The sequence below is a fragment of the Phascolarctos cinereus genome, unplaced genomic scaffold (assembly GCF_003287225.1).
Source record: "Phascolarctos cinereus isolate Bilbo 61053 unplaced genomic scaffold, phaCin_HiC Scaffold_9;HRSCAF=440, whole genome shotgun sequence".
Lineage (NCBI taxonomy): Eukaryota > Metazoa > Chordata > Mammalia > Diprotodontia > Phascolarctidae > Phascolarctos > Phascolarctos cinereus.
This window is the reverse complement of record NW_027556402.1, coordinates 199073376-199097299: the sequence shown is the minus strand read 5'-3', so window position 1 is coordinate 199097299 and position 23924 is coordinate 199073376. Positions and strand designations below refer to the sequence as shown.

At 48.5% G+C, this 23924-nt stretch overlaps 1 protein-coding gene across 10 annotated transcripts in view; it reads left to right on the top strand.

The window, feature by feature from the left end:
• The window catches only part of FGFR3 (fibroblast growth factor receptor 3), a 92032-nt gene that overhangs the window by 43550 nt on the left and 24558 nt on the right, over window positions 1–23924 (top strand). For 3 of the 10 annotated variants that reach the window (XM_020992242.2, XM_020992240.2, XM_020992239.2), the window contains 5 exons: window positions 15384–15553; window positions 16415–16538; window positions 16756–16946; window positions 21174–21318; window positions 23697–23887. In XM_020992242.2, coding sequence (XP_020847901.1) covers window positions 15384–15553; window positions 16415–16538; window positions 16756–16946; window positions 21174–21318; window positions 23697–23887 — 821 coding nt within the window. Of the gene's footprint in view, window positions 1–2130; window positions 2182–15383; window positions 15554–16414; window positions 16539–16755; window positions 16947–19376; window positions 19528–21173; window positions 21319–23696; window positions 23888–23924 lie in introns of all 10 variants that reach the window. The other 7 variants (XM_078148902.1, XM_020992238.2, XM_020992237.2 and 4 more) reach the window with 3 other exon arrangements.

Below are 23924 nucleotides of genomic sequence, written 5' to 3'. Positions count from 1 at the left end.
GTGTGTGTGTCTTGCTCAACAAATGCCCTGTATTTGAGTTCCAGGTCAGCTGTATGTATATTGGCTCCTCTTCAGCCTGGCTGGAAATCTGTTTCGGTGCTCAGCATCCAGCCTCTCTGAGACAGGTCCTCACTGTCCTGGGTTTGTTCCCCTGGAGCCTTGTAAGGGGAGGGACAGTAATTACAGGCTCAGGTGCCAAGTGGCCCCATCAGCAGCAGTTGCGGGCTGCTGAAGCTTATTCATTAATATGGGGGGTGGGGTGCGGGAGGGACAAAACTCCTCATTTAGGCACAGCTCTCCCTTCTTCCCTCGCACAAAATAGCAGCAAACATCAGCAGATCTTAGCAACCAGAATCCCCAAATGAAGGACTTTTTGTGCCCGAGGGGAGGGAGGGTGTGTGTGTGTGTGTGTGTGTGTGTGTGTGTGTTTCTTTTGCCCCCGTGTGGATATTTTTTTTTGAGATGCCACGTGTATTTTTAGCCCAGGTTAAGAGAGCCTTTCTCTGTTCTTGGAGGAGAGAGGGAGAAGGTATGCTGGGGAAGGGAAGGATCATGTAAGCCACACATGTGAAGATATAAAAAGCCCCATTCTCCACTTTGGCTGAGATGACAGATCCAGTCTGAGGGCTGCAGTGAGCAGGAAAGGCCTGAAGCCAGGCTGTAGGTAGGAAGGTAGGTGTAGACCATTCAGTCCCAGATACAAGGACACTCCTAAGCCCAGGGCAGGAGCAGCCCCAGGCACCTTCATTCTTTGGCTCTTGCCCACCGAACATTTGAGTCCTGAAGGCCCCATAGGCTGTTGAGACCAGAGGTGACAGAGAAATTCCCATCTTTGGTAGAAACTGGATTGTTTTGAACTGAATGTTACCCAAGGCATTTATTTTGGAGACATGGTGCAGTGGAAAGAACCCCAGATTTGGGGTCAGAGAGGTAGATTTTGGCACAGTGTATAAGGGAAGGCTTCCTAACTAACCATCAAGCTGTCCAGAGGTTGAATGGGCTGCCTTGGGAGAGGTAATGAGTTCCCCATCTCTTGAGGTCTTCAGCCACTTAGCTTGGGGCAGGGAAGAGACTTAGTAAACACGAGGTCTCAGGCGTTCCAACTCTGTGATGTCACGGTCCCTTCCGATTCCTACCACTTATTCCGTATGTGATTTTGGACCTGTCCCTTACCCTCTCTGGCCCTCAGTTTCCCCCATGTGAGGAAGGCTAGGCTCAATCATCTCTAAGGTTCCTTCCAGTTCTAAAGTCTAGTATCTGATGGTTTTCAAGAGGGAACAAATATTCATGCAACTCCCAGCCATTCCATTCCATCCACCCCCACCCCCAAGCAAAATAAGAGCATTTAGACTAGTCCTTGGGAGAATTGGGATGAATTCCTAGCTCTGCCTCCTCAGTGGCTTCAGTTCTTAGACAAAAGACTAGATTTCCTCAGGCTCACTTTCCTAATCACCTCATGCCTGGACGGTTGCAATAGCCTGCTGGCTGGTCTGTCCACAATCTCTCTCCACTCCAGTCCATCCGCCACTCAGCAGGTGTCACATTCCAGTATGTTCCAGTGGCTCCTTCTTCCCTCCAGGATCAAATAAAAAATCCTCTGTTTGGCATTCAAAGCCCTTCAGAGTGCAGGCACGCGGTGCACACACACACATGCACACACGCACACGCACGCACGCACGCACACACACACGCACAATCCTTTCCAGTCTTTTCACACTCTACTTCCCGCCTCCTGCTGTCCCTCACACCAGACCTTCCACAGGCCCCCATCCCTTTCTTCGAGTCCGGCTAAAATCCCACCTTTCTCCTACTCCCCTCGCGGTCGATCATCTCCCATTGGTGCCGTATCCCTCCTGTTTGTTCGTGGCTGTTTGCATGTTGTCTCCCCCATTAGACATCTTGAGAGCAAGTCTTTTGCCTTTCTTCATAGCCTCAATGCTTAGCACAGTGCGTGGCACATAGTAAGCATTTAAAAAATGTTTATTGACTGTGAAATGGGGACAGTGAGCCTTGTCCTGCCTCCCTCGGGGACAGCTTATTTCTAAGAATGGATATGAAAACATTTTGGGGGCTAATATGCACAGAGCTCTATATACATTGATTATCTGTTCATATACAATTTACCTCTAGCTGTGCCAGAGCAACCGACGGAGACTGATCTTCCTCACCTGCCTCTCCATGGTGAGTAAGGCTTTATAGCAGACGGTAGAAAGGAATGATTGACACCCCCTTGCGTCTTTGACAGCCTTTATAAAGTTCTCTTTTCTAACGCCCATAATGTGGATTTCTGCCCCCACCCTCTGTTGCATTTAGTTTTGGGGGAAGTCAAAGGAAAGAAGGACAGGTAGGTGGCCCAGTGGATAGAGCGCCAGGCCTGGAGTCAGGCAGACGCATCTTCATGAGTTCAAATCCAGATTCAGACACTTGTTAGCTCTGTGACCCTGGGCAAGTCACTGAAACCTGTTTGCCCCAGTCTCCTCATCTGTAAAATGAGCTGGAGAAGAAAAAGGTAAACCGTTCCGGTATCTTTGCCAAGAAAACTCCAAATGGGGTCATGGGGAGTTGGACGCGGTTGAAAAGCTACTGAAACAACAGCAAAGGAAAGAATAGATCAAGACCTGCCTGTTGGGAACTCACAGTCCAATAGCAGAATGAGCCAGCATTTAGTAAGTGCCTGCTGTCTGCTGGTCGCTGTCCCAGGTGCTGGGGGGTACAAAGATGAATGAAACAACCCCTACTTTCAATGAGTCTATGTTGTAATGGGGGAGACAAGGATATAGAAGAAAAAAATTTTTTTAAAGAAATACAAATAAATGTAACTTAGTTAAACGTGATTTGGGAGGAAAGGGCACTAGCAGACACATCCCAGATGACTGTAATATACAACATCACAAGCGAAGTGTGTTAAAGACAAGTGTGAACAAGGTGACTGGAAAGCAGGTGGGGTGGGGGGAGCCTTTCTCCTAATCAGGAGGAAAAGCTGGGCCCTCCCTTTCTATCCTGCCCTGGGATTACTTGCTGAAGTTGCCAGAGCCAAGTTACCTTCAGCAGCCAGTCTTGCATCTCTACAGCTGTCCAGCTGTCTTCTCTCACCACAGAAAAAAAGCAAAATTATCTCTCTCCCCCAACTATATCTGTTTATTCGGGGTATGCAGCACCTTTAAAGAAGCGATGGTACAGCCAATTACATCGCCCTTTCGGTACAGGCCTCCATTAGGCCCATTATACAATTAGACTGGATTCCGGCTCGGGCAGAATGGCAAGGCCTCTCCTAATTATTCAACGGATGCTCAGCCTGTTAATTATTCCAAGTGCAGTGCCCAGTTTTAATTGGTCATTCAAGTAAAGATGGGTGGTCACAGCCTTTCCCCCAGTAAGTAAGTGATCAGTGGATGGGGAGGGGGTAGTGTCGAGTGAAGGACCCTGGAAAGAGCTGCGGCTGGTCAGTCTGCTTTTGTTGAGGGGTGCACGTGGTCCCCAAGACCCGTGCACCCTGTAGCACTGACAGATTTTTTTCCCTTTTTGCTCCTTCGTGCCCCCATCCTTCCCCTTTCATACCTCCCCCATAACTACTCCACACACACACACAAATACAGGCACACCTGTTTTCCACCAACAAGCTTATTTCCTTGTCACTGATTTATGGTCCCTAGCCATTGCTGGTATGTGCATTTTTTAAAGGGTGAAAATGAATTGCCTCCTTTTCTTTAAACAAACAAAAAAAAACCCCACCTCTGCCCCTGTCAACAACGTGCCTGATTTTTATAGGAATTTCAGGAGATTTGGAGCTGAAATGGACCTTAGCAATCTTCTAATACAACCCCTGCCCATCTTACAGAGGAGGAAACTGAGACCCAGGGAAAGACAGGGGTTTTTGCCCAAGGTCAGATACGGTTGATAATATCTCGGGGGTAGGGGGAGATGTGTGATAATGGAATAGATTGTGTTTAAAGTCCTTTTGTAGGACAGGAAGAAAGTACTGGTTTAGAATCAGTTCAAACTTCAGACCCTCTGAGGGCATCAGCTCCAACATGGACCTGAGTAATTGTCACCTCTGCTCGAAGGCCTTCTGTGGTGAAGGCAGTTGTAGGATAGCTGATTAGATCCTGAGATCTTAAGCTGGGATGAAGCTGAGAGAGTGTCTAGCCCAGCCTCTTCATTTTACATACAGGAAATGGAGTTCAACAGAATCCAGATTTGAACGACAGTCACCAGTGGAAAGGGGGAGACTATATTTGGAGTCGGAGAACTGTTGTCTTAGCCATGTTACCTTTGTGACCCTGAGCAAATCGCTTGACCTCTTGGGCCCTCAGCTCTTCTTCTATAAAAATGAGGGTGTCAGACTAAATGACCTAGTGAGCTCAGAATCTTCTGGCCGCACACTGCCTGGCAGGGAGCCCTTCTGGCTTCTGAGTATCTCTGGTATCAGAGAGAGCCCAGGGCAGATAGGCTGTGTGTCTGATCTCCCAAAGGGCTGCATCCTTAGAACCCTGGGAGGGGGGAAAGGAAGGAGGGATCTGGGGGAGGCCAAGCTGCCCGAGGTGGGTGGCAGAGTTTATGTTCTCTGTCCATCCATCCCCTGTCCCTCTCCCACCCCCACATGCCCAGTAAACGGCTCAACACACAAAGAGGCGATCGGAGGGAAACGGGCCCTTGGACAAAACCAGGAACAAATTAGAAATCTACAGCGGAAGCCAAAGGCAGTACCATGAGGGAGAAGGAAAAGAAGACACACAAAAGACTCATAGAGTGGAGACAGGGGCTGTCTGGGGGTCCTGGGAGGGGAGGGCAGACCAGGTGCTAGGAGCCCTAGTGGTTGGCCCTTTGCCCCATTCCCTACCACCCCTCAAAATGTTGGCCAGTCCCCAGGGCCACCCCACTCCAGCTGAATTTCCTCCGCCTCTGTTTCCAGCAAGGCCCTGGGAAGGTGGCCTTGGATGGAAGTTGCCTCTGGCTGCCCTGAGACAGGTGGTGCTGGTTGTGTGGGATGCCTTTGGCCAGGAGAGTTCAGGCCCCCAGAGTAGGAGGAGAGCCTTTAGGCTAAGATGCTTAGAAATCGGCAGCCCTGAGGGCCTTGGGGCTCCTGACCCCTGTGCCTACTATGGACAGATAATCATGGTTATGAGAGAACTGATGAAGTCAGGAGGCCTGGGTTCAAGTCCCCATCTGTGATCCTGAGGAACTGGGGAACTTTGTTACTAAATTACTTCTGAGCCTCAGTTTCCTCATCTGAAAAATGGGGATATTTGTCCTACCTATTTCTCATGGTGGCTGTGAGGAAAGTCTCTGTAAACAAACTTTAAAAGCACTGTTCAAATGGGCGTAGCTGTTATTGCTATTATTATGAATAGAAATGAACACAGTGGATAGAGTGCCAGCCCTGGAATCAGGAAGGCTTGAGTTCAAATCTGGCCTCAGATACTTACTAGCTGTGTGACCCTGGATAAGTCACTTAACCCTGTTTACCTCAATTCCCTCATCTGTAAAATGAGCTGGAGAACATAATGACAAACCATTCTAATATCTCTGCCAAGAAAACCCCAAGTAGAGTCACAAAGAGTCAGACAGGACTGAAATGACTGAACAAAAGTGCTATTAGGTAGAGTCACGGAAAGAGTGAAAGAGCCAAAGTCAGGAAGACGGAAGTTCAAATCCTGCTGTGCGTACTTACTAGCTGTGTGAGCCTGGGTCCCTTCACCCCTGTGGGCCTCAGTTTCCTTCTCTACAAAACGAGTGGGTGGGACTCAGTCTCTAAGGTCCTTTCTGGTTCTGAGTGATGCTGGCAGAGGTGGAGCCATGAGTCTAGTCAGCACCTTGTCTTGGGCTCAAGAGGGTGTGCTTTTCAATTCTTTTCAGTTAACAAGCATTTGTTTTCTCTCCCTCCCACCCCTGGGAGGGGGGGGAAGTACAAAACCTTGATAGCAGATATGCATAGTCTAGCAAAATAAATTTCCACGTTGGTATGCTTAGGTATGTATGTGTGTAATCTCTCTATCTCACATTCTGTAGCCTGAGTCGTCTCTTTGGGCCAGGAGGTGGCTAACGGGTTTCATTATTAGGCCCCTTGGGTCAAGGTTGGCTATTGCCATTGATTTAAATTCTTTAAATGTAAGTCTATTTTAAACTGATTGAAACGCCTTGGAAGGATCGAGCCGCCAACCGTGGCCGGCCCCTCACCCCTGACAAAGGCAGCCAAGGAAAGTGTGTGGGGATGTACAGGGAGTTGCTGGCAGCCAGTGCTACCCAGGCAGGTGAACCCAGGGCCCACGTATCCCAGTGATCTTTGGCAAGGGAGCCACATTGGGCACCAGGCTGTCCCAGTACCTGCCAAAGGGCAGCTTGCCTCCTTCCCCAGCCCCACCTCCCCCTGCCCTGGTATTGTTCTTTACTCCCGGGGGCTAAGATTTATGACTCCAGAGAGACACTAATAGCCAGACCCTGGATTTCTCTGGAGTAGAGTTTCAGGAGCTGGGAAATAAGAGTCTTATAATTAGCCCAGTTAATTTCCCTTTTGTTTGTAGCCATATCACAGTGGTGACAATTCTGGGACCACAGAATGTGGAGCTTGGGGGGAGGTGCACCTTAGTGGTCATCTGATTTATCACCAACCCACTTTACAGAGGGGATGAGTAGCAGGGCAAGAATTTGAACCTAGGTTTTCTGACACCAAATCCTGGGTTCTCTTCACTACACTGTGACACCTTCACTTGAGTTGTTAATGTTCTCTGGAAGGACAAGAATATTTGGCACACAATAGGTGCCCAATAATTTTTTTTTAATGATGGCATATGCTATCAAAGACCAAACCACTGGGGCTGCTAGGTGGTGCGGTGGATAGAGAATCAGCCCTGATGTCAGAAGGACCTGAGTTCAAATCTAGTCTCAGACCAGATACTTGACACTTACTAGCTGTGTGACCATGGGCAAGTCACTTAACCTCAATTGCCTTGCAAAAAAACAAACAACAAAAAACCCCCTCAACCACCAGTTTAGTCCAATCTTTTCATTTTACAGCAAGGGAAGTTGAGGCCTCCCAAAAGAGAACTAACTATTTAATATTTCTGAGCCTCTCTCTGCATGCTTGATCCTTGGCTCTGCTCAGACCTGTGCTTCGGAGGCTAGATTTCCTCAGTTTCCTCACCTGTCAAATGAGATTGGACTCAGTGCTCTAACCATCCAGAGTCTAGATGCCATGATCTGAAAAGTTGCTTGATAATGCAGCTACTAACTGCTCACTGCTAAAGGGCTTTTCAGCTACAAAGCATTTTCAAGTCTTGTGTTCTTTCATTTGCTTCTCAGCCCAGCCCTGTGCGTGCAGGAGGGCAGGAGGAAAGTAGGCCCAGAGAACATGCAGCACCATCAGAACTCTGGTCTGTCAGCCCCGTGGCCTCCTCTTAACTAAGGGTGGTGGGCCCTCCGTGCAGATTGGGGAGGGCACTCATGGTCAGACCGGCCAGGTGGCTGATTGGTTTTGTTCAGCCATACTTTGTTACCAGGGAGAATTCTGTGGAAGGGGTGAGTGGGCAGACATTGGGAAGGGACCCCGATCTGGGTTGTTTTTTTAAGCTTGCCAGGGAGGGGAAGTGAGTTGCCCAAGATCACACAGGTAGTCAGTGGCCACAGTGGCACTCTGCCTAGTTCATGAAAGGCCAATCCTAAAAAGAGAGCTTTTCCCCAAGGGAACGCTGCTGCTGAACTTGGCTCTTAAAGGGGCAGGCTGGCAAGTTGCAGGGCCAGAACCCAGGAGTACCCAGAGGGGAGGGGGGAGGAGAGAGAGAAGAAGCAGCAGCAGCAGCAGCAGCCTTTTCTACAGGTGGAGTAGGAGAAAGTCATCGAGGCCAACTGAGCCCAGAAGGCCAAGGGCCGAGAGGAATTGGGGTTAAGGAGGCAGGCAGCTGTCTCAGGTCCCAGTAAAGAAACCAGTTGGCCTGCTTCCCCTCCCTCCTCCCACCTCCTTGCTTGCTTTTCCCATTACCTGTTGGCAGTGGCAGAGCTCACCTTTAACCAAGGGAGGAGCCTGAGCTGCCAGGGAAAGCATCAGCCCCTTCCTCTGTCTCTTCCCCTTCCCTTTGCCTTCTTCCCTTTCATCCTTCACTTCTGTTCCTTCTTCTTCCTTCCTTCCTTTCTTCCTCCTCTTTTTTCTTCCTTCCTTCCTTTTTTCTTCTTTCATTTCTTCCTCCCTGCCTTCTTCCTTCTTCCTTTCTTTTTTCCTTCCTCCCTTCCTCTCTTCCTTTCTTCCTTCCTCCCTCTTTCTTTTTTTCTCCCTCCCTCCCTTCCTTCCTTCCTTCCTTCCTTCCTTCCTCCCTCCCTCCCTTTTTCCCCTCCTCTTTCCTCTTTTCCTTACCCTCCTTCCCTTCCAGATCTTCTAACCCTGGATCTGACAGGGGAGCTGGGGTGAGCAGGAGGACACATACAGAGCCTGGGGTCAGAGAAGGCTGTGGAGTCATTTCTCTGGGCCCCCAACGCTGTGAGTTGAGATGGCTCCCCCAGCCCATGGAGACTCGGCAGGCCCAGATGGCCCTTGTGTCCCCCACCCCACCCCCGAGTTTTCCACCTGCCCCCTCTCCCTCTCAGTAGCACAAGTAGCAGCTTGAAGGCTGAGGCTCCAATCTGAGCCCAAAGGAAGGAGAAAAACCAGTTCGGCTGTTGGGGTTGGAGTTGGGGGGGGGGGATCAGAACTTGGGCCTCATCAGCTCCAGGGGTTGGGCAGTAACTCAAGCCCTTCCACAAGATGCCGGGGAACCAGGACCCAGATGGGGAAGGGATCTGAGGAACCTGGATTGAGGGGCCCTGCCCCCCACCCCATCCTCCCTGTGGCCCTTGAAGGGGTCCCACACTTTAAACCTGGAGTTCTCAGACACCAAGAAAGCATTTCTTGCCTCTGCCCTAATTACTAAGGAGATGAGAGGAGAGGGAGCCTCGTTAAGGGAATAATTGGGGAAGGTTCAGAGAGGGAGCAGGAGGAGAGAGTGGAGCACCAGATAATGAAGAGATTTTATGACTGTGGTCTTTCTGAACTTATTCAAAGCACTCTGACAGCTACTCACTCTCCATTTGATCTTCACCACCATAGGGCGCACACACCATTATCTCCATTTCACAGAGGGGTAGATCGAGGCCAAGGAGCAACAGGGAGTTGCTTTAAGGTGGCAGAGCTGGGTTTTGAACTGAAGTGGGAGGTGTGACATCATGAGAAGAACATAGATTTGGAGCCCAAGTGACAAATTATGTGACTTTGGGCAGATTCTCTAATCTCTTTGAGCTTCAGTCTCCCCCTTTGTAAAATGAGGGGATGGACTTACTCTCTGAATCCTCTGACTTCCAGCCCAGGCCTGATTTTTCAATGGATACCAGGGCCAATGACAGGGGAGTTTTGTTTTGATTTGGGAGGACGGTCCCTTTCTCTCTCTCTCCTTCCCCCTCCTCAAATCTCTTGCCTTGTTATTCTCTTTCCGGAATCACTGACCCAGAGACTGAAGGGGGCTTGGAGGCCATCTAAGGCATCTTCATATTACAGAGAGGAAATGTATGCCCAGAGCAGTTAGGGGGTTGGCCAGGATCACCCAGAGGTGAGAACTAGACCCAGGTCCTTGGAATCTACTCTGGAGTCGGTGTTTTCACACAGCATGTGCCTTGGTCTCCCTGTAAAGCCAGCCCTTCAGGGTAGCCTCCCTCCTGGAGGTCTGAGTTAGGGTCATGGGGTCAAGCATCTTGGTGCGAATAGGATTTGGGGGTTCTTTTTTGATATGACTCCCCTCACATTCTGCCCTTCTAAAGAGTCATCCATAAGCTAAAGGAAGCCCCAGAGAATTCGCCTATTTGAAAGGGGAAGGGAATAAGCTTTTATATAGTACCACCTGTATACTGAGTACTTTACAAATATCATCTCATTGGATCTTCGTAACAAGTCTGAGAGGTAGATGCTACTATGACCCACATTTTATAGTTGAGGAAACTGAGGCAAATAGAGGTTAAACATTTCAAGGGTCACAACACATCTGAGATCAGATTTGAATGACCATCTTTCTGATTTAGTAGTATAGTGGATAGAGCACTGGGTCTGGAGTCAGGAAGGCCTGAGTTCAAATCCAGCCTCAGACACTAGCTAGCTATGTGACCCTGGGCAAGTCACCCTGTTTGCCTCAGTTTCCTCATCTGTAAAATGAGCTGGAGAAGGAACTAGCAAACCACTTCAGTATCTTTGCCAAGAAAATCCCAGAGGGGCAGCTGGATGGGCTCAGTGGATAGAGCTCAGGCCTTGGAGTCAGGAGGACCTGAGTTCAAATTTGGCCTTAGATACTTGACACTTATTAGTTGTGTGACCCTGGGCAAGTCACTTAACCCCTATAGCCTCACCAAAAAAGCAAAAAAATAAACAAATTTCCTTGGGGCAGCTAGGTGGTACAGTGGTTAAAGCACCAGCCTTGCAGTCAGGAGGACCAGAGTTCAAATGTGGCCTCAAACACTTACCAGCTGTGTGACCTGGGCCAGTCACTTAACCCCAATTGCCTAAAAAAAATTAAAAAAAAAGAAAATCCCAGATAGGGTCATGAAGAGTTAGACACAACTAAACAACAATAAACTTCCTGATTCCAGGCCCAGCGCTATCCACTGTACCGCCAACTGCCTGTTTGAAAAGATGAGTTTTTAGAGTTCTGGGAATCTATCCCAAACTTGCTTCTCTGTGCTGTGAGAGAGTCTCAAAAGGCCTAAACCCAGTCTTTAGGGCAGCTTTCAGTCTGATGGGTAGAAGCAAAGCCAGGAATGCACAACTGAGAACACTGAAAACAATAAAATTAGGGGCTTACTTGTGGGGTGCAGACAGTGAGGACTAAGGGAACTAAGAAGGGAGAGGGGCTCAGTGTGCACTGCAGATTTTGGACTTGTTCCTGTAGGCAGTAGGGAGCTATCAGAGGCCTCTGAGCAGGGGCCTCAGAGCAGCATTTTAGAAAGATTGACCTCGAAGTGTTTGCAGAGGGAATTAGAGAGGGGTGAGGTCAGTGGAATATTTTGTTGGGGTTTCTACATTTATTTTTGCTTTTTAATTTATTCTAAGCATAATAATTTAGCGATTCGGATACAGGACACAGATGAAAATTAGAAGATTTTAAGGAATTAAACGTGAAAACAAACTCCATTTAGAATTTTTATAAAATACGTCTATTAACTTTAATAAAATACTGATGAGCTTCCTGTTGGCTTGTGTATCTGTCACCTGCTAAATTCTTCTTCCTTTGTGTATTCTGGATTCTGTTGCTGTTTACATGGCTGCTGTGTGTACATTTCACTTCTCTTTTCTTCACTTTGCACCCCTTCATTTGTATCCCCCCGAGCCTTTTTTTCTATTATCTCTCTCATTTTTATGGCACGATAACACTCTATTCTATTGAGGAACCACAGTGGGTTCATCTGCTCCCCAAATGTTATCCACCTGGATCTGTTTGCAATCTTTGGCTATTTAGTAAGAGGAGAGCTCTCAGGAGTACATTTATACCTAAAAGCCTTTTGTTTCTTCCATCAGTAACATCCTCAGTGGCTAGTCCTGCTGGTGAGATGACCAGGCCCAGTCCCTGGCAGTAGGATGATGATCTGGGGGTCAAATGGAGGCATATCTCCAGGTCTCTCAAGATAGAACAAATCTCCTCAGGCCTGTGCCTCTGCCAGCCCTGCCTGTCTGTGAATCAGCGGTCAGATAGGGATTCCTTATTAGGCTAATTCAGGAAGTGAACCCTGTTGTTAGGGGCCTGAAGAGGACCGACTTTATTTAGGTTTATCTGCTTCCTGGGATGGGGAGTCAGCTTTGGGAGTTCATAGTCCCCTGAGGCAAATAGATTTCTTTGAGGAAGGTAGTGAGCTCCCTGTCACTGGAGGTCTTGGAGTGAGGAGGGGGGCATTGATACATAGTATAATAATATAAGACAAAGAACACCAGTTCTGCTACTTTGTTCCTTTGTAGCAAGCAAGTGCCTTCCCCTGTCTAGGACTTAGATTTTCTTTCCTGTTAAATGAGGGCATTGACTGGATGGTCTCAAAGGTTCCCCCCCACCCCCAGCTATAGATTCTTGGTGTTTCTTTGAACTTCTTGATGTTGGAAACCAACATGGAGCGCACAGCAGCTCCTCCTCCAGACCCTCGAATGAATATTGCCTAATCCAGAGACAGTCCTGAACAAGACAATACTGCCTCCAAGTCCAAGGAGAAAAACCAGGCTGTAAAAAGGCTTAGATCAGCACTCCTGCTCACATCTAAGACTGGGTGGGGATCAGAGAGCAGGGGAGTAGTTGTAGCTAGGCTGGAATAGCAGGATCATCACCTGTGGTTTGGGGAAACTGAGGCATGTTTATGATACTTGGCCTGGGGAATCATGGGTTCAGGAATACAATGCTAAAGTCAACTAGTCTAAACGCCTTCTTTTACAGGTGGGGAAACGGAGGTTCAGAAAGGTTCCCACGACTTACCCATAGCCACACAACTTAGTGATAATAGTTAGGTTAATCACTAAGTATTTATTAAGCACTTGCTTGTGTGCCAGGCATTAAAGATGCAAAGATAAAAGGAAAAATTCCCCTGCCCTCAACCGAGTTTTCATTCTAAGTGGGGGAGACAGCACATGTTTGTATATATTTGTGCACTGTGTTTATGTAGAGTACAGTATGCGTCCATGAGTATTTGTGTGCATGTGTGAACATATACACAGTGTATTGTACATGTGCACACACATGTTTTGCACACACATGCACATTCATGTGCACATGTACACTGGGTGCATTGTGCATATGTTTAGAAGCATTGTGTATGTATGTGCATACATGTGTATGCTTAGATGTGTGTACATATGAGTGCGTTGTGTTTGTGTGTGTGTGCATGTGTGTGCATTGTGCAATGTGCATTTGTTTATACATGTTGTGTATACGTGTGTTTAGGCACATTGCTTGTGTACATCTATTGCATGTTTGCACATATATGTGTATGTAGATGTTTGCACACGTATGTATATATTGTATGTATATGCATGCAAATATAGTAAATACAAGGTAGTTGGGGGGCACTAAGCAGCTGAGGGCAGTTGTGTAGAAGGGTGCTTGAGTTGAGTCTGAGAGGAAGCTGGAAGCCAGCTCAGCAAGGTTCTCTTCTGACGCAGGAATTCCTCAATCAGCCTCTCTTTGAAGGGCCCCAGAGCACTAACACCAGGGACTCCTTCCGCTGCCCAGGGAATGGAGTGAGCGCCCCCTTGGGCTCCACTCTCTAACAAGATGTGCTCTGCCTGAGCCAGGAGCCTCCTGCCCATCAGGGTGGGGCAGGGTGGGGGGAGGCCTCAGCAGGACAGATTCTGTTGGCCAGGCACACCCAGCAGCACCGTGAGAAGATATTAAAAAGTGTGCAAACCCGTAAAACATTAGGCCTCCCTTGGCTGTTGCGATTTGTAACACGAGGGAGGTGGCCTCCCCCTAGCAGCTTGGGGATAGCCACACCCCTGCAGGGAGTGGCTCGGAGGCTCTCTGGGATGCTCCCTGGGCACCATGCCTCTGACTCCCAGGGGAGCTGGCTTCTGTTCTATTCTCAGTCCCCACATCCAGGTGCCTGCCCCAGCAGGCCTCGGCAGCCGAGGGGAACCGAAGGAGGTGGCCACGTGTGCTGGAGGAAGAGGCCGGAGAGCATGTGGTGCATTGGGAAAAGCCACAGATTTGAAGTCAAAGGCCCAGAGTTCAGGGCCTGCCTCTGGCACTTACTGACTAGGCGACCTTGGGTACATTACTTAACTTGTGAGCCTCCAGTTTCCTCATCTGTGTAATGGGATAACACTCCTCATCCTGTAGGTATTTAGTCCTTGAGGAAAGGGCTAACGGTCTTTGTAAACCTAAAAACCCTGTGGGAAAGAACTATTATAAGGGCCATAGGTCTAAAGTTGGAAGGGACTTTAGAGGTCATCTAGTCCAACCTCATTTTACAGATGAGGAAACTGAGGCCCAGAGAAGTTAAGTAATTTGCTCAGGGTCACATAGGTACCAAGTGGCATTTCCAGGATTTGAACCCAGGCCCACAAACTCAAAATTTAGTGTTCTTCCTACTATAACATACTCCCTCCTCATCTTCTATTCAATTCTAGTCATAAGGTCATGGGGTGTTAGATTTTAGAGCTGAAAGTCAATGGAAAGGTCATCTCCTCTTTTTGTTTGGTCATTTCAGTCATATCTGGCTCTTTGTGACCCCATTTGGGGTTTTCTTGGCTGAGACACTGGAATGGTTTGCCATTTCCTTCTCCAGCTCATTTTACAGATGAGGAACTGAGGCAAGCAGGGTTAAGTGACTTGCCCAGGGTCACACAGCTAGTAAGTGGCTGAGGCCAGATTTGAACTCATGAAGATGAGTCTTCCTGATTCCAAGTCCAAGGCTCCATGCACTGTGGCGACACCTAGCTGCCCTTCATCTAGCTGCCCTCATTTTATAAATAAGAATAGAACAAGAAGGAATCAGACAAGCAGGATAGCTTTGAAAGTTACATGTTGAATTTAATATACACTTCAAAGGAAACGCACGTTCTATCTAATAGAGATTTGCGGTTTCATGTACAGACTCCTTATTTTGTTCTACAAAGTATATGGACATTTTATTTGGTGTTTGCCAAGTTAGAGTTATTTTTTTAATTAAAAAAAAAGCCCTCATTTTACACGAGGGAACTGAGGCCTAGAGCAAACGTGATTTGCCCAGCCAACCCAGGTGCTCTGGCTCCAATTCCATGTTCTATCTGCATTTCATGCCTGACTGTCTCTCCAGTTGTGCAAAGCCTTCTGCTAAGGCTATACATCAGAGTATGCTAGAGAACAGACTCAAAGAATATCCAGTCTTGAGAGGGCCTCAGAGACCATCGAATCTGATTCCTCATTCCTCGCATAAGAAAACTATAATTTAGAGAGGGAGGTAACTTGTCCCAAGCTACGCAGTCAGTGAGTGGCAGACTCCCCAGCCAGCTTCTGGGGTTCCCAAGGGTGGGAGCCCTGCCTAATAGACTTCTGCCCTCCCCATAGCTTGGTGGATCAGAAGACCACTGGGCTTGGCGTCAAAGGACCAGGGTTCAAATCCTGGTTTGGCTGTCTCCTTCCTCCCTGGATGATGACTTTGGTCAAGCATCTTCCACTGCCTGGGCCTCAGTCCCCTCCTCTGTAAAATGAAAGGGTCAGACTAGATTGGAGCTCTGTGCTCTCTTGCAGCTCAGTCCCTTGATCAATGTGTTTTTCCGCCCTCCATGAAGTCTCTGGCTCTTCCCCTTTCCATCTTCACTCCCTCAGGTCACAGGGTTCAGCTGTTTATCTTGGTACGATGGAAGGAGGAGAGAACATCACCTTCTGATCTTCATCATCTTTTTTTTTTTTCCTCATTTCCAGGTGCCCCATACTGGACCCGTCCTGAGCGAATGGATAAGAAACTCCTCGCTGTTCCAGCTGCAAACACAGTCCGCTTCCGGTGTCCAGCTGCAGGCAACCCCACTCCCTCCATCTACTGGCTGAAGAATGGCAGAGAGTTCAAAGGAGAACATCGGATTGGGGGGATTAAGGTGAGACACTGTATCTGGGGTTTGGTACCCTCTGCATCCTTTCCTTAGCCACAGCATCTGCTGTTTGGGGAAGACAGATAAATAAAAGAGTCCTTGCCCCTAAGAGCCCAGAAATGGTCCATATCTGGAATACAAAGTGGGATAATTAACATCATCAAAGGGACCTCTGAGATCATTGAGGCCAAGCTTGTCATTTTATAGAGGAAATGAAACCAAAAACTTAAGGCTAAACCGGCAGGAAAGGCAGACTGGCATAGTGGATAAAGAGCTGGACTTGGAGTCTAAAGATCTGAGGCCAAGTCCTATCTCTGATACATGATGACTGTGTGACCAGAGGAAGGTCATTTAACCTGTCAGTGACCTGGGCAACTCTCTCAGATTGTAAGTTGCAGAGAAGGTGTGCCAGACCTGCTCTGGCAGAGGGAATTCCTTTCTGGGGGCTCCCTAGGGTTTAAAAAGGGGAAAAAAATAGTATATGGCAGAGCTGGAATTCAAAGTCAGGTCCTTGGGTTCCAAATCTAATGTTTAAATCAAACAAAGCACCCTTGGAAGAAGAAGATAGAAATCATTGCTAGCAGGGAAGAAGGTGGGCCTTGAAGGATGGATATAATTTGGAAAGTCCCCAAAGTACCATTTTCTTTCATCAAAGGCAAGTCAGAGCTGGGCTGTCCTGGGTTCTAGTCTCACTATTTGATTTGGGCCAATCACTTCCTGTCTGTGGACGTCATCTATAAAATGAGCGGGTCGGACCAGATGGCCTCAAAGCGCCCCCCAGCTTGGAGAGTCTCCTTTTTGAGGTCCCTCCCAGCTCTGATGTTCCGCAGTCCATCCCTCACTGTTTTCCATTGGTCCCTCTTGTAGCTGAGACACCAGCAGTGGAGTCTGGTCATGGAGAGTGTGGTGCCCTCGGACCGAGGGAACTACACCTGCGTGGTGGAGAACAAGTACGGCAGCATACAGCAAACGTACACTCTGGACGTCCTGGGTGAGTCTCGCCCCCCACTCTGACGTTCCCTGGTCACGCCTCCTAGAGCCTTCCGAGCCTCAGTTTCTTGGCCAGCTGAGTGGGTGTGTGGATTTGATGGTTGCATTTGTGTTTGGAGTAGTGGGCAAGGGTGGGAGAGGCGTCCCCAAGGTGAGCAGAGAAGGGCTCTGGGAGCCCACACAAGTCTAGAGCTAGGTCCTCTCCGGTCTCTTTTCAGAGAGATCCCCACATCGGCCCATTCTGCAGGCCGGCCTCCCAGCCAATCAGACTGTGGTCGTGGGGAGCAACGTGGAATTCCACTGTAAGGTGTACAGCGATGCCCAGCCCCACATCCAGTGGCTGAAGCACGTGGAGGTGAACGGCAGCAAATACGGTCCTGATGGAACACCGTACGTCACTGTCCTCAAGGTTCGTAGTCAGGTCCCGGACAAAGGGGGGGCGGAGAAGAAACAGTATTTTTTCCTTCCTCTTTCTCACTCCAGAGCAGGCACTCATTTGTCTCCATCCTCAACACTTTGTACCCACTGTGTGCCAGGCACTGTGCTGAGGGCTTGATAAATATAATCTCATTCATTCCTCAAAACCAGCTAGCTGGAGCCAGGGACAGAATGAGGGGCCTCGAGTCAGGAAGACCTGAGTTCAGATCCAGCCTCAGGCACTTACTAGCTCTGTCATCGTGGACCAGTCACTTAATGTCTGTTTGCCTCAGTTTTCTCATCTGTAAAATGGGGATGATAATGGCACCTTTATGACTGGGAGGCCTGGATTCTAATACTTTCTCTCCCGTCACTGGCACAATTCACTTCCTTCCTCCAAGGGGCCTGATTATCCTCATCTGTGAAGGTTTACATCCTGCTCACCTTGGATTAGCAGATAGCCACTGAGTCCCATCGGTTCCTTCTCCATCTGTTCTCTTGCATCTGTTACCCCTCCCTGTGGTCAGGCCTTCATCGCCTCTGGCTTGGGCCAGTCTCCTTACAGGTCTTCTTTCAGTATTGTTTGTCCTTCCCGTCCAGGAACAATAACCATCCAATAACCTATACAGGTTATTGATATAATGATCCTAAAATATGGTTCTGACCTCATTTCCTCCATTGCTCAGGAATTTTTGGTGGCTCCCACTTGCCTATAGTGTAAAATACCAACTCCTCTGTCCATCATTCAAGGCCTTCCACACTCAGGAGCCACCCTGCTTTTCCGTATGACTGCCCTCCTCTGTCTCTCAGACATGGCCTGCATTATCCTAACTCTGCCTTTGTTCACCATATGTCCCTTAAATCTAGAACGGCGCTCTCTCATTCCCCCTTCCCTGCCCTCAACTGTGAATGCCTCTCATGATTCAGAGCCTGCCTCCCATGCCGCCTACGCCAGGGAGTCTGCCTTCTTCTCCCGTGCCTCAGTTTGAGGATGATCTCTGTATGAGCCTCAAGAGAAATAATTAAGCCTTTGTGGAGGGCCTTACATGCCAGACTGAGTCTGAGTCTGCCTCATTCCTATTAGTCAGACAGGACTCTTGGATTAGGAAAAGGACACTTGGTGGGGATGTCTGGAGCAAGCCAGCCATGCCCTTGGGAGACTTCACCACTGTCCATTTCCACCAGCGTGCTTCCCTCTCCCATGACATCCAGCCTGATTGTCTTCTGGTTTCCGGGGGGGGAGGGGAAGGATTTTGAACTCCATAGATTTGACTCAAATAAGCTTTGCCCCAAGTTAGACTCCAACAGAGTGTCATGGTGATACAGATCTTTTCTTCGGCTCCTTGATAGCAGAGGTCAGATATGTTCAGAGGAGGAGGAGGAGATCGGTGCTGACTGCTTCTGTAACCCTCAGTTTACACGAGGAGTCAGCTGCACAGGGGTCTGCCTCCCATGGCTGTGCTTCTGGCTCCTCAGAATTTGAGGAGATGGTTTGCCTCGGCTCTCAGCTCCCCTTCCCATACAGCAGCGCAGAAGTCTCCCAGAAAGACCCAATAAGGTTTAGACACCAAAGCCCTGAAGAGAACTATCTATCTAGTGATTTGGAACCTGCTTGGAAGAAAGCCCAGGGAAGAAAAAGGGGGAAAGGGCAGAGGGAGAGGTATGTAATCTGGGAGCTCTGGGTGCCCATCTGTCTGTGTGATCTTCTGCTTTCGCCACGCAGCCCTTTTTAAAAAAGAAATGTCCTCTATCCAGTGGAAAATGTAACTGCTCGAAAAAGCCAAGCCAGCAGCTGGGCTCTGGCGGCTGCTGCACTTTGTATTTTGTCTTCCAAACTCTATTTTGGAGCTCTGATAATTGAAACCGTATTTGCCAAGTCAGGTCACAGACGCCTGTCCCTGCTAAGCCCCTCTGTGATGGAGCACAGCACTTATCTTCCCGGGGCCATCGGGAAACAAGAGTTTCTCTCATCTGTTGGTACAGAGTTCCCTTTCGACACCACATGTCATTCTATACTTTATAGAATATGGCTTTTGACATAAGTCTTGGCCTCAGTTTCTCCATCTGTAGAACAAGGGATCCGATGGAATAAATGATATAATTCTCAAGGGGGTCCCTTCAAGTTCTGACATTTGTGTGAGTCTCTTAGTGCCAAGGGGTGTGTGTGTGCATGTGTGTGTGTGTGTGTGTGTGTTGATAACATCATTTTCCTCCCACAGTTCTTAGGCTCAGGAGCACCAGAAAAGATGATGTCAGATGCCACTGTCGGGCGAGGGCAAGGGGAGAGGGAGGAGAGGGATGTGAACGGTGCGACCGAGGCCAGGGAAAAGAGCCAAAGGCTCGGGAAGAAATTACGCGGGGTGCCCAGCGGTGGCTGGTGTTTGTGGTGTACTGAAGTCCAGGTTTCTGTCTGTTCCTGCAGTCATGGGTCAGCAGTACCATTGAAGCAGACGCTAGCCTGAATCTGTTCAATGTGACAGAACAGGATGAAGGAGAATACCTTTGTAGAGCCAACAATTTCGTAGGCATAGCCGAAAAGCCATTTTGGCTCCACATTCGCAAATCCAGACCAGGTAACTGTAGACTGACTCTGTCCCAAAGCCTTAGCGACACGCAGGGAATGAGCTTTTAACCTTTTAAAGAAACTGATCAAGTTGTTTTTTAAAAAATCATTTGGTTACACACTGTCATCTGGTGCTGAATGGCTTAATCTTAATTCTTTGCTATGTATATGTGTGTGTCTATGTATATTTATACATATAGTGTGTGTCAATGTATATATATATATATACGCATATATAATATATGTATATACTTTGGATTAAAATGTCAATCATCGAATGCAATGGAAAAATTCCCACAATAAAGTGACTGAACTTTTTAAACACGGAAACATCCCATCTTCTCAACATGCTCTCTTTCTAGAAATTTATCCCCTTTCCATGATGAGTGCTAGACTTAGGAATGCACGCTTGTGACCATTCCCGTCAAAATACGGCAAAGTAAAAGGGGTTGTAGGTGTTAGCTGGGGTCTTAAATGACCTGGGTTTGAGTTTTGGTTCTGCCATTCATTTGCTGTGTGACTCTGGTCAAATCACTGCCCTTCTTGGGTTTTGCCATTCTGTAAAATGAGGGGCATTGGGCTGAATGCCAGCTAGTAGCCCTGCGAGCTTTCCATCCCACCTGTGAGCAGGGTCACCTAACCGTATTGATTATATTATTAATAGAACATAATCACTGGTCAGAGCCAGGGTCCGGCCTGCCAAAAGATGTGGTCCAGCAGCATTGTTAATATGTGCACTCACTTCATTCTAATCAGCTTCCTTCTACCCACCTCTAGCCTCTGTCCAGTCCCCTTCCCCACCTTGCCTGATCCTCAGGCTACAAACAGTGTATGTATGCTACACTGTTCTTTGTGTATGTTACAAGTTCTTTGGCTGTGTTAGCCAAAGTGGGCCTTCCTCAACCCCCTCCCCTGAGAGGTGGCCTAGCATGATGAAAGGAGCACGGGATTTGGAGATTCAAACCTTGACTCTTGTCACTTGCTAGCTGTACACATTCCATCCCCTGAGTTTCCTCATTTGAAATGAGGGGGTTGGGGGCAGCTAGGTGGCGCAGTGGATGGAGCACTGGCCCTGGATTCAGGAGGACCTGAGTTCAAATCAGGTCTCAAGACACATAACACTTACTAGCTGTGTGACCCTGGGCAAGTCACTTAACCCCACTGCCTAGCCAGAGAGCAAAAAAGGAAACAATAAAATGAGGGGGCATCTAGCTCAGAGGCCCACCATCTTGTACTGAGACAGATGAGCCTTTCCATTCTTTTCTTCACCAGTTCACCCCCATCCTTGAGCTCCTAGCTCATCCCTGAGGCCACTGTACTAACACCCCACCCCCCAGTCACATTGTGGGGTGACTTTTCCATTGAGATGATTTTGCTTGCATGCTGCCGCTTTAGTGGGACAGAGTAAATGCCTGGTGAAGGGAACCCCTTGCTTTCAACTACAGGTTGCCAGTGGGGTCTGGAATGAAAGGGAAGATGGGGCCGTGTGAATTACTTTTCGGTTTGGTTTGGTTTGGTTTGGTTCTCCATCTGTGTCAGACAATTTGCCTGTGAAAGCTGATGATCTTCTGCGTTGCGTGCTGGGGACCTGAGCAGCTCCCTCTACTCTGTCTCTTGCTGCCCTTCCTATCTCGGTGTGTCTTTTTGTCTTTCTAGACGGCAGGAGTTAACACCACGGATAAGGAACTAGAAATTCTCTATTTGCGCAATGTCACCTTTGAGGATGCGGGGGAGTATACTTGTCTTGCTGGGAATTCTATTGGGTTCTCGCACCACTCTGCTTGGTTGATGGTCCTCCCAGGTACTCCCCTCCCCCTGCTTTCCATCTGGGCCTGGCCCCTCTCTTTCCTGTTGGGAACATTGCAGTGGGGGATTCTTAGAAATGCCAAAGTGCCACCTGTAGGAGGGCTGGAAACAAGACCTTCTCAAGGTTGGCCATGTACTGTGGGGTACATGGGGCTGGGGAAACCAGATTCAATTGGAAATGGAAATTGAGATCCTAAATTGCCAATCCCATCTGGACTGGCCATTACAGAACAGAATTCTCCCCTTCCTTCCCTTACCAATGGCACTACCCTCAGTGTTTCTCCTCAAAAGGCAGGATATCTTAATAATGTAGCCATCCCAATTCCCACCCTGACCATACAGTGACTCCCAGGAGTATGGACTCTGGTATAAAATGAGTCTACCTGAGTTCTGGTCCCAGCATGGCTGCTGACTTGCTGTGAGGTTTAGGTGAAGTCACTTTCTACGTCTCGATCGCCTCATTTGCAAAATGGTGATTTCCTAAAATGTCCTTCTGCTCTGGGATCCTATTGAGGATTCTAAGCAGAAAGAGACAGATCTGTAGACAGCTTTCATAGACGGGCCCTCTTGCCCAGTCTGTTTGCCCACATATGTAAAAGACAATCACCTGTACAGTATATAGGTCACCGGGAAACACAGCAAGCAGTGGCGTAGCCTGTGTCTGAGGCCCTTTGCCCTGACATGCTTGCCCGTCTGTCCCCACAGTTAACCTAGGGAGAGTCCTAAGGGGGCCGTCCCCACTGGCTCCTTTGGCATAACTAAGCTCTCACAGCATGGGAAGCTGTGGATGCTCTGCTGGGTATAATTGGCCTCCGTTCACAAATCAGGGGAAGCTCCATAGGTGGGGGCCCTTGGCTCTGTGTGCCTAGGGCCCTCCTGGGGTTCCAAGCTCTTTGACTCCCTGTCCCTCCCCCCTGCTCCCCGTTCTCCGTCCTCCCCGTGCCATCTCCCAAGTCTCTACCATCTTGGTCAGGGCCGTTTCAGATCGTAGTCCCTAATGCTGTATTTGGAAATGAGCTTTGGCAAATCCAATCCCCTAATAAAGGGGCTGTCTGCTTAGAACCAGTGTCCTTTCCAAAGCAGGGATAGAAGAATTCCCAAGGAATGTCTGGGAAAGCAGGCCCGGGAAGCTTTGCCCAAAACCTTTTTCTCATTTAGTTATTTTTATTTAGGGATTTAAAACAACACACACACACACACGCACACACGCACACAAGTTTCCTTCTGACTTTTAGAGGCAAACCCAGCTATAGTTGTATAAAAGAGCATGCAGGGAACATTGTCCTGGCCCACCCGAAATGCTCCTTGAGGGTCTGTCCCACCAGCCTCAGATTTTTATGATGCATCCACACACAGACACAGGGACAAAACCAACGTGCAAACTCACACAAACATTTAAGAGGCCACACAGGAATCATAAGACCACAGCCCTGGAAGAGATCGAAGAGGGCATGTCGTCCAGCCCCCTCATTTACAGATAAGGAAACTGAGGCATAGAGAGGGAAATTGGCCAGCCTTAGATCTTCTAGGTATCAAGGAGCCGCTCAGAGGTTTGAATCCAGGTCTGATGTCAAACCCAGCGCTCCTTCCCCGTACTGTGCTGTGTCTAGTAGCACTGAATTTGTGGTCAGAGGATTTGAATTTGAATTGTTTCTGCTACTTAACAATCTGTGTCATCCTGGGCACGTTATGTAACTCATCTTCATCTGTAAAATGAGGCACTGGGATAGCCTCTGAGATCCCTAAAACACAAACATACATATAAATAGAAACAAGTCATGAAGCATTTACTGAGTGTCTGGTACAAGCCAGGCATTGTGCTATGGGCTGGGGATACAAAGAAAGGCAAAAACAGTCCCTGCCCTCAGAGAGCTTACAGTCTAATAGAGGGAAACAATACACATACACAAACAACTGTGTACAGATAAGCTAAAGACAGAATACGTTGGGGGAGGTTAACGGGAATTGGGAAAGACATGAACCGACATATTAGAGGTCATCTGGGTTTGAATTCTAGTTCAGCCCCTGAAGCCTTTGAGACTTCGGGCTGGTTTCCATGGGCATTCCCTAGGCTTCTGCTTTTTTCGTCCCCAAAATGAGAAGGTTGGGATTGACTCCCTCTAAGGCTCCTTAAAGCTCTAAATCAACACTGTGATGCACAGGCACACGCACACACACACTCAGCTGCCACAGCCAGAGCATCCTTTTTGTCCTGGGCTCCCAAGTCTTAAAACAGACTCTTGCTCACTAGGCATCTGAACTCCCCCTGCCCACCCCTCCCTTACCTCTTCCCTTCCCTGTCTCCCTTCCTACCCCTCCCTGGGCTTCCCCCTGCTGCTTCTGCCCCTAACCAGCTCTCCCATCACTCCCCAGCTGAAGAAATGGTCGAGGTGGATGACTCGGGCAGCATCTTTGCCGGCCTCCTCAGTTATGGGCTTGGGTTCTGTCTCTTTATTGTGGCCGTGGCAGTTGCGGTCGCCATTTGTCGGCTGAAGATGCCCTCCAAGAAGGCTATCAACACCCCCACTGTCCAAAAGGTGTCCAAGTTCCCGCTGAAGCGACAGGTAACAGAAAGTAGATACAAGATTCCGAGCCCCTCCT